The 10,472-nt window shown below is 36.4% G+C and overlaps 1 protein-coding gene across 1 annotated transcript in view; it reads left to right on the top strand.

The window, feature by feature from the left end:
- Nucleotides 1–10,472, top strand: part of LOC107663364 (extracellular matrix protein FRAS1-like) — a 139,290-nt gene that overhangs the window by 48,007 nt on the left and 80,811 nt on the right. Inside the window, exons 3-5 of the mRNA XM_016453574.1 lie at nt 6,742–6,849; nt 9,267–9,359; nt 9,816–9,975. Of these exons, the coding sequence (XP_016309060.1) occupies nt 6,742–6,849; nt 9,267–9,359; nt 9,816–9,975 (361 nt within the window). The remainder of the gene's footprint in view (nt 1–6,741; nt 6,850–9,266; nt 9,360–9,815; nt 9,976–10,472) is intronic.

The following is a 10,472-nucleotide window of genomic DNA, read 5'->3' as shown; positions in this document are numbered from 1 at the left end:
ACAAAAGTGTACGTTTTGTGCTTGTAAATGTTACGTATTAATACCTACGTATAAACATGAGACCAGGCTGGCGTGCCTCAAAAGAGGGCTTACAATGACTTACCAAGATACATAACAGCAACAAGTTTATGCACTACTTGCTTTATGCAAGCGCTATATAGGATAGATCACTATACAGGATTTACCCTATTATACTTCATCGACACAAATTGATAGGTGAAACAACAAACAGCCACCCACAACACATTGTCAGTATTTTTTGAGACCCACCAAAATGTCACAAATCACGTTTTCAGGGGAGCCCATGTCTTATTAAGGGGAGCCAAGCCCCCCCTAGCTCCCCCGTAGTTCGCACCCTGATTTTACATCATGTTGTTAGTAAAGAGAGGGTCACCCAGGTTTTTTTTTTTTTTTCACATATGCCCACTCTGCCCAGGAATGTCAGAGACGATGTTGGATCATGAGGATCCATGATGTGTGTGTTTTATTTTTTAAATGATGATTTATTTCACATAAGGAATGACACTTTTTATTTTTAGCAATAGATTTTTATATTTGCTAACAACGTTTTTTAGGTAGCAAGTTGGAAGTTTGTGGTCAGTAAGTTTTATTTCGTTTTTGAAAGAAACAGAGACTTTTTTTTATAATGTTACAAAATATTGATAATAAAAATAAATGTTTTTTTGAGCAGCAAATCAGCATATTAGAATAGTTTCATGAGGATCATTAAAGACTGGAGTTATGGAAATTCAGCTTTGCCACCACAGGAATAAATTACATTTTAAAATAAACTCAAATACAAAACTATTATTTTAAATTGTAATGATATTTGATAATATTACTTCTAATCAAATAAATGCAGCCTTGTTGAGCATAAGAAACTTCTTTCAAAAACATTTGAAAAATTCATACTGACCCGACCAACATTTGAACGGTAGTGTGCACAGTGTACAATCTAACTCTATAAACCCATAAACATTTTTGCTTGAAAACAAAGGCAATCAATGCAAAATATTGCAGCACATTTTTACTGCTGCTTTCAAGTCACAAGTCATTTTTGTAAATTAGACAAAACCTCATCTACAGTATGGTATCCAGCTAGATTATCTTGGTGACAGATCAGCAAAATATGCAACAGCAATGTAGAATACATCACAGAAAATCAGCATATAGGTTTGCAAGGCATAAAAAATGCATGTACAAGATTGGAGTCTTTGAACAATTCCAACATTTTACAATTTTCTCAGGCTACTTTGTCATCCCATATGACTAATATCCTCCATATAGCTGATTTAGGATGAACTCAAGACTCATGTTAAGATCTTTTATTATGAAGGTTAAGTTGCTCTGCTTGTATCTGTGGCCGTCAGCCACTGCTTTAGTGGACTCAATTGGCTGGGGATACGATTTAGCACATTTTCTAATTGAATTAGTCTGCGCAATGGCTCGGTTCTGGCTGATCTCTCACTGCCTAAATCAAGTCCAGCTCAATTTGGACTCAATTACCTTCTGCTTGCTTGGCTACTAGTCTTTAGCTTATAGAATTGAAATAGGAACATTTACTCATGACCCAGAGGGTTTTCAGCTTTTAATGTGATGTTTTCACCCAGATAGTTTTTTAAAGGGTTACTCCACACCAAAATGAACATTTTGTCATTAATCACTTACCCCCATGTCGTTCCAAACCCGTAAAAGCTTTGTTCGTCTTCGGAACACAATTTAAGATATTTTGGATGAAAACCGGGAGGCTTGTGACTGTCCCATTGACTGCCAAGTAAATAACACGGTCAAGGCCCAGAAAAGTATGAAAGACACCGTCAGAATAGTCCATCTGCCATCAGTGGTTCAATCTGAATTTCATGAAGCGACAAGAATACTTTTTGTACGCAAAGAAAACAAAAATAACGACTTTATTCAACAATTCGTCTCTCCGCGTCACCGTAGCGCCATTTTGGAGAGTATCCACTGAACGCAAACTGCGTATGCTGTTTTACTTGTATGTGTCAGCCGCACCACACGGATACATTTTCTACGTTTATTTACCCTTTGATTTGAACGAAAACAGCGTATCCGTGTGGTGCGGCTGACACAGACAAGTAGAACAGCATACCCAGTTTGCGTTCAGTGGATACTCTCCAAAATGGCGCTACGGTGACGCGGAGGAGGCGTATTGTTGAATAAAGTCGTTATTTTTGTTTTCTTTGCGTACAAAAAGTATTCTCGTCGCTTCATGAAATTCAGATTGAACCACTGATGGCAGATGGACTATTATGACGATGTATTTCATACTTTTCTGGGCCTTGACAGTGTAATTTACTTGGCAGTTAATGGGACAGTCACAAGCCCTCCCGGTTTTCATCCAAAATATCTTAAATTGTGTTCTGAAGACGAACGAAGCTTTTACGGGTTTGGAACGACATGGGGGTAAGTGATTAATGACAAAATGTTCATTTTGGTGTGGAGTAACCCTTTAACTTCATCTAAACAGCCCACTGTTGTTTTTGCTTATCGAGACGAGTAGAAAGTCACATGATACTTTGAATGACACAGGAACAGAAGATAAATTGTTTCCCTCGCTATAGACAGTCTTGAATCATCCAGTGCACACAACAGACCGTTTGTCTGTGGCTAATGGTGTGTATCTGAACTGCACCTGAGTGGCTCACCAAATATGTCATTACTTCCTCAGCTGATTGATCAAATATGTTCTGTCACACAAATTCTCGTGTGCCCTGGAGATTGTGCAGGTACACCTAACCCACAGTATGCTCCTGTTAACTTAAACATGTCAACTGGACCAAATGCAGACCTATCTTTAGCTTCACCAACTAGTGTCCTTATTTGTCGATTCTTCTCATACGTTGTTTGAAGCTGGTCCAGGGTCTCATTCATTATTACTTTGTGTTTCAGACAGCTCAATACATCAACCAAATAGCTTTTAGACACAGATACCCGCTCTCTTCGCTTTTTGGGGAGGATGTGAACGTGCCTGCAAAACCACCTTTAGAAAACAACTCAACTTTATTGTTTAGTAATAGATAGTTTTGAATTCAAGACAAAAGTATTCATCGTAACTGTATGGAACTACCCCTGTGGCTACAGTATGAACTTTATACATTCACTAACAATAACCTTGAGACTGGTCATTGCAAATATAGAAAAAATGCATTTAAATTCAGACATTTTTAGGTGTTCAGATATGTTTAAATACATTTTGGGACCACTGTATAATATGAGGTTCGAATGACTTGTGACAGTTTTGAAAGAACGAGTTGGAACGAGTTGAAAATGATCAATAACTTTACCATAAGTCATCATATTCCAGAAAAGGTGCATTTGTGTGCTTATGAATTTATAGCTGTCATGACTTTACATACAGTATGTAGTTTCCAGTCATTATTGCACGTTAAAAAACATAATAAAGGTATGTTTGTAAAGAACATGTAAAGGTTTAATAAAAAAATATACGAAGATTTTTTTTAGTAACACATTAAATTATCTTGCTGATATCATTTTCTAGTAACTTTTTTGTTAACACTTATCAGTGAAAATTAAATAGATATGACTGGACATGAAAAAATATGACATACTGACATAATGGATGCCTGAAGCTTACCTCATATACTGTACAAGTGAAATTATAATTTTGTAAGGATAGGATGTTAAATCAGAGGATTATTGTCATTAAATTCAATTGGTAAATTCCAGTGTTATTTATTTATATAGGCTACCGTTTGATAGTTTACACTGTAGTTTATACTGTTTTCTATTCGTTTTTATGTTTTCAGTTAGAAATCTAGTAATAGTTTCCGTTTTAGAAAGTTTGTTATGTGCTTGTCGTAATATTTATTTTTATACAGCTTTAATTTAATTTGATAGTTTTAGCAATTTTAGTGCTTCAGCTTTAACTTATTTTAGTTAGGTCCCAAGGCATCATATCTAATTTTCTTTGCTTTCATTGTTTAAGTTTTTCATTTAATCTTTATATTTTATTTAGACAGATGTCAGACAGAGACTCATTTAATTGTCATTTAATTTTTTTGTATGATTGTTGTGCTTAGAGCACAAACGTCTGTGGCCTATTTTGTTCAGCTAATAAAAATGTCATTATCTCAAATGTGTTGCTTGCTCAAAAATGCTCCAAAAATCTGCTGGAGAAATACAGCATGCTTTCTGTCATTACAAAAACTAGCGATTAAAAATTCAATACTTCAGGGACCTGCTTACTCACTATGCAATAGGAATGTAATCTCAAGCTAGCTCAGGCTAATTAAAATTTGTTTTGTTTTGATTGGTTTGATAAGATGATCATTTATGAAATTGCAGGAAATACCTGGAGTTTTGTGAGTAATGTCCCATAGAGGGTTTTATCTAGTTATGATTAAGAAAGCACAGCACACTTACCCTTTTAATTCTGCAGCTGTTCTTGTATACTCTTAATTTATTTTGCTTCTATGGAAAAGTGTCCAGAATATTCTTCAAAGACCAACCTTTTATGTTCCACAGAAGAATATGTGCTTGGAACAATACATATTTTGGTACACTTTACAATAAGGTTCCATTTGTTAACTATATTTAATGCATTAACTAATAATGAACAAAACATTGTTACAGTATTTATTAATCTTTGCCAATGTTAGTATTAGTAAATGTTGAATTAACATTAACTAAAGTTAATAAATGATTTCGAAGTATTTTTCATTGATGGTTTATATTAACTAATATAGTTCATTAATATTAACAAATGGGACCTTATTGTAAAGTGTTACCCATGTTTTATTTTCTGTTTTCACGTAATGTTAATTTTTAACAGTTTTCTAGACTTCTTTCCTATTAGGTGCAATGTTCTATTTTCACAGTTTTAGCTGAATGTGCTGCATGCCACAGATCAAATGAGATGTGTTTTTAGAACACAAACAGACTGAGATTTTATCACCACTCTGGGCGTCTGGAAACCATGGTTAGTTTGCTGAGATATTGACTCTGCTCAGATCTCTCCGAGCGGGCTATTCAAAGCCACATTGGGGCCATTCCCCATTAAGACATCTGTGCCGAGTGTCACTTCAGAGGCTAGGTGCTGTGCTGAAATGCGCAAGCCATCAACACTTGCTCAAAGTGTCACTTTGACAAGATGACTCCTCAGGATAGCTGTCACTGTGTGTGATTTATAATACAGCCGTACAGAATTTATGATCAGTAAGAGCAAATCAAAGTTTTGTGTGCATATATCTGAATTGTCACATGAACTTTAAATAAACTTTTGACATAACTTACTGCTTGATGCATTTAAACGATTGGATTAAATATGGATATCTTGCCTAGTTGAAGGCCCTCTTAAACAATATTACTTCATTGTATTGTATAGCTATTATAAATGAAATTAAATTGTGTTATTCTGATTTAATGATGTTACTCTAGTGATCTTGACTGTATTTGTGTCATTTAAATATCACTCTGTTTTGTAAGAATATTTGGTAACATTTCAGTTTAGAGAGCAATTCTCACGATTAACTAGTTGCATATTAGCATGCATATTAGCATATTAGCTGTTTAATAGCACTTACAAAAGCATATGAATGCTGTATTCTGCATTTCCATATTTTAGATCCCTTCATCGTCATCCCTAAGTTTAACAACTACCTTACTAACTATTATTAAGCAGAAAATTAAGCGTTTATTAAGGCAAAAGTCATAGTTAATAGCTAGTTAATAGTGAGAATTGGTCCCCAAACTAAAGTGTGAATTAATATTTTTGCCTGTTTAGGGGGAAAATGTTAAATGTTCTGTTGAATATAGTCATCCAAACAAAGTTACAGTTAATTCAGCAATAACATTGCGCATATATGCAAAACAATAACAAATAATATTATTAGATTTTTTTTTTTTTAGAATACTGTTATTAATTCAGAATTCCAAGTTACAGTGGGAATTCATTTCCTAACTCATTAAAATGAATGGTCCATAAGAGTGTGTGTTTGTTGTGTGTAGGAAACAATGGCGTGTACTTCAACTAGATGACATCTGACCAAACCACTTTAAAATGCATGCAAACCTTTCCTAACTGTTGTCAATGGTGTCTACATTTTGTTTACAATTTATGTTTATTTTGTCGCATTTGCGACCACTGTAGTCACAGCCTGTCTTGGCTTGCATTGATACAGCCTTTCTTAAGACCCTGTTTTAGGACCAGTCCAAACGGTCTGTTTAGGTCTGCTTGGATTAGCTCAGTGAAAAGGCTACATGGACATAATGGAGGCTCCTCCTCTGTTTTACCTATCTGTTCATCCGATACCCTTTTAAAGCAGTAGGTCCCTCAGGCAAGACTGTTAATACATCTTAAAATACCAAAGCAACCTCTTTGACTCTTATCTGTTAATGCTCTAACATTTATTGTAGGGAATGGGGATGTCTCGGGTTAAATGCCAGACAGCTTTACTGTTTCTAATGGCCTTGTTTTAATGGTGTCGGTTTCAATTTCTAACAAATGCGACAATTTCTGAAGCTGTTTTGAAAATTGATGATTGTAATTGTTTAGTAAGGAAATTGCTCTATTTAGGTTCATTATTTGAGCCTGGACACTGAACCCTCTGACTTGTTTTTATGTTGTCATCTCCAGATGTTACACTGTCAAGGTTTTGCTTTTTAGTGCCGTGTCATTCCCAACGCAAGCTCCATAAACCGAGAGATGATGGCATTTGGTGTGCATGGAGTTATATCTTTGTACCTTTCTTCCTGTTATAGAACAATACATCATGGAAACCAGACACCTGTCAAGACTGCATCTGCTACAATGATATTGTCATCTGCAAACCCACTCGCTGCCAAAATCCCCAGTGTGACTTTCAGAGGGTAAGAATGAAGTATTTGCTCATGGGCCATTAAAACGGGGCAATAACAGGGCTTAGGTGCTTGATGAATGGATTGTTAGCTTATAGGAATGAAAGCGGACAATCAAACATTAATGCTTTTGGTCCAATTAAAAGCAACCAATACTAAGAACCGTGTTATAAATGGTTTGATCGATGATGGTTCTACCAAGAACCATTTAAAAGATGTAACTTTGTTCTCAAAGGATTTCTAAGTGAGCTCATTAAAGATTATATAACCGACTTGATCCGCCAGAGTGTTCCAAGAATCTGTATACCTGTGGCTTCCTTCCATATAAGCTGCGAATGCTCCGCATACCCAGGCCATCTGAGAGAACGAGTTTGCAGGTTAATTAATATAAACATGATTATAAGTTGATCCCTTGTCATTTGAGATGTAACTTGAAGCTTAATAAAGTGTTGGGAATAAGTATGTAAAATTATTTTTGACAAACAAATCTACATCAGAAAAATGCGCTGTTACTGCCAAATCTCGACTGCCGAAAATTACATTGTCTTTGATGCAAAACTAACTTGACTACATCAAATGAAAAAAATAGTAACGTCTCGGTTACGTATGGTAACCCTCATTCCCTGAAGGAGGGAACGGAGACGTCACGTCGGATGACCGACGAATTGGGATCTCGCTTAGAGAGACCAATCTACTTCGAGTGTAAACTAAACGAGCCAATGCACATTGGCATGCGATTATTGCATCCAGCTGCCGCTGATCACAGCGTGAGTATAAGTAGGCAGCAGATGCAGCGCATATTCAGGTTTTCGCTGAGGAGCCGAGCTGGTGACCCGGCCGCTCAGCGGTGGTCATGTCGGCCAGACACAGCCAGAGATGGCGCTCCTGGACCACCATAGTGGACATCGCACGACCCAGAGACCGCGCCATAACCTTCGTCGCTCGTAGCAAGAGGTCCGTCGCGGTGCGGAGTTCCTTGAGAACTTCCGGGTCATGACCACCCTCATGCAAATCCCTCAGTGCCTTGGCCTGGTGCACTTGCAATAACGCCGAAGAGTGTAAAGCGGACGCAGCTTCTCCACAGGCCGTATAAGCACTGCCGATGCAACCCACTCGACACGGGAAAACCACCGCCGCTGAAGCGCCGTACCACCAGCACGAGAGCCCACGAAGAGCGTGCTTGACTGTAGTTTTTTCTCTAAGCAGAAGGTCAGGAGCAGAACGATAGAACCGCATTTTCATGCTTTCTCAAGCAAAGCAAATTTTGAAAGTCCACTGAAAACATATTTTACATTTTTGGTCATAGACATTGTTGAAGATATACGTTATTGTCAACATGCCTAAGTGGTAAATTAAAAAAAGTTTATAAAAATGTTTTTTAAAATAATAACAAACATCAGGGAAAAACAGGGAAACAATACAATTCTCAGAACATTTTGAACATTCGCAAGATTTTATTTTTAGGCTACCATTGTTTTCAGTATGCAGTCGATGCAGAGACATATAGACCGGGGGAATCCCCCATCACCCCACCCTCTGAATATTACGTATACATGTAAATGTGATTTTGCGGTTTTTACTTGGAAAAGCAGCTATATGTTTTTCTAGCATTCGAATAACAATGGATAAACCTGAAATGATAGAAGCCGGATTGGAGATGAATTTAATTTACAAATAAGGTAGGAAATGTGCATACATTTAAATTGACATCTGCCACTGTGTTTCCCTCTGTGAGTGTGTCCTAAAAGCCGACGAGGAGGGGGGATCTTAATCTTAGCATACCCCGTTAAAAAAGTCACTGCTCGCCACTGCTGTATACAGTATTTCACTTTCTGCTAGTAACATTAGTACACCAGTACATCTTTATATGAGTCAGTCATTGAATCATTCACAATGGATTTCTTCAAAAACACTTGTTCATTCAATAAAGCCACTGCTGGAGGTATCTTATTGCCATTAAACCTTGCAAGAATTGTGTGTAGCAGTAACAGTGTTGTTATTGTTAACTAAAACTAAAACTACAAAAAAAAAAAGTTGTTAATTGAAATAAAGCTGAAATAAAATTAATTATTAATATTAGATAAAAAAATTCAAGCTTGAAAAACCTGAACAGAAATGAAAAATATTGCCTTGGAGAGAAATAAAAATAGGTTGCAGTTGAAGTACTAAAACCATCAATATTTATAAAAATGGCAAAGCACATAACAAAATTACTTAAAACCTAAACCAAATTTGAAATGAAAACTGAACATTTGAAAAGCTCATTCAAATAAATTAGTTTGTAGTACATAAATAATACTAAAATAACATTGGTTGCAAATGCCAATAGTTTTGATCCCGTATTATGTCTCTTTGCTCCTGAGTCCTGATAAAACGTTCTCTAGGATGTTAATGCATCTCTTTAAATGTCTTTCGGGATGTTTTCCTAGGGTGAGCGCTTGAGAATCCCACCCAACAAGTGCTGTCCGGAATGTTTTGCACAGTTGCCTGGGATCTGTCAGCATGAAGGAATGGTTTATGGGGTAAGTGACACTGCTTATGACACAACTTCAATGAAAGATGCTTAAAGCCTCATCCTGTTCCTTGGCAAATCTTCCCACTTCTGGTCAAACACCCGACTCGGTGATTGCTTCGTTTTGTGCACAAAAGCGGTTTTGTTACCATTCCACTCCTCCCTGACAGAGCAAGCTTTTTCTTTGTCCCAGTCATCCCTGCTAAAGAGCCACTTGGTGCTCTGTTTAAGATTCTAGCAGTGTAGTTTTCAAGTCAAGTAGCATTTACTTAGGAGAGCAGGCTGTGTTGGCATTGAGGCTCAGAACAATAAGTGATATCTGTGATATTCTGTTTGCACAAATGTAAAGATAACAGTTTTCAAATTTATTTTTAAGACTTTTATTGTGCTTTGCAATCAGCATCTCTCTTCATCCATGTCCTGATTTACAACTCTCTCTCTCCCACTCACTCACTCACTCACTCAGCATGACAGTCAGTGGAGTGATTCCAAATGTTCGGTGTGCACATGCTCTCATGGGAAGGTGACCTGTGGGCCACGTGCTTGTCCTCCTCTTAGTTGTGGGAAAGACCAGAGTCCTTTCATCCCAGATGGAGACTGCTGCCCTGTATGTGCTCATAATGGAGGTACAGTAAGCTGCAACTTTTTTTTAATGTACAACTTCTTGTGACAGTGATTGCTTTCCTTTGCCACTGTTTCTTGTTTTCGTCAGGCATTGTATTTACTTTATGGAAAAAATTGTGATAATGTTTAGGACTTTATGGTCCTGTAGAACACAAGACCTTTACTATTATATCACATATCTTTACTATTTATCGGTTCCTAAATAACAACAGAAAAAATTCAGAAAAAAAAATATTGCAACATGATATATATTTTCTTTTGTTTCCTTTAATTATTTCATATTTTAGTTCATTTTATTATTTTAGTTTAGTTTTCTAGGACAAATACACTTTTTTATATCTATATTTAGGTATATATATATATTTGCTTATTTATTTATATCTGCTCATTTGTAATTATAGTGAATCTGTTTATTTATAATATATTAAAACAATATTAATGGCCACAATGAAACGAATATAAGCTACCCCTGATAAAAACTTCATTTTGCCTTGATTTG

Source organism: Sinocyclocheilus anshuiensis, unplaced genomic scaffold (genome assembly GCF_001515605.1).
Source record: "Sinocyclocheilus anshuiensis isolate Anshui unplaced genomic scaffold, SAMN03320099.WGS_v1.1 scaffold1531, whole genome shotgun sequence".
NCBI classification, from domain to species: Eukaryota; Metazoa; Chordata; class Actinopteri; order Cypriniformes; family Cyprinidae; genus Sinocyclocheilus; species Sinocyclocheilus anshuiensis.
The sequence above is the reverse complement of the archived record's forward strand: the minus strand, read 5'-3'. Positions and strand labels throughout refer to the sequence as shown.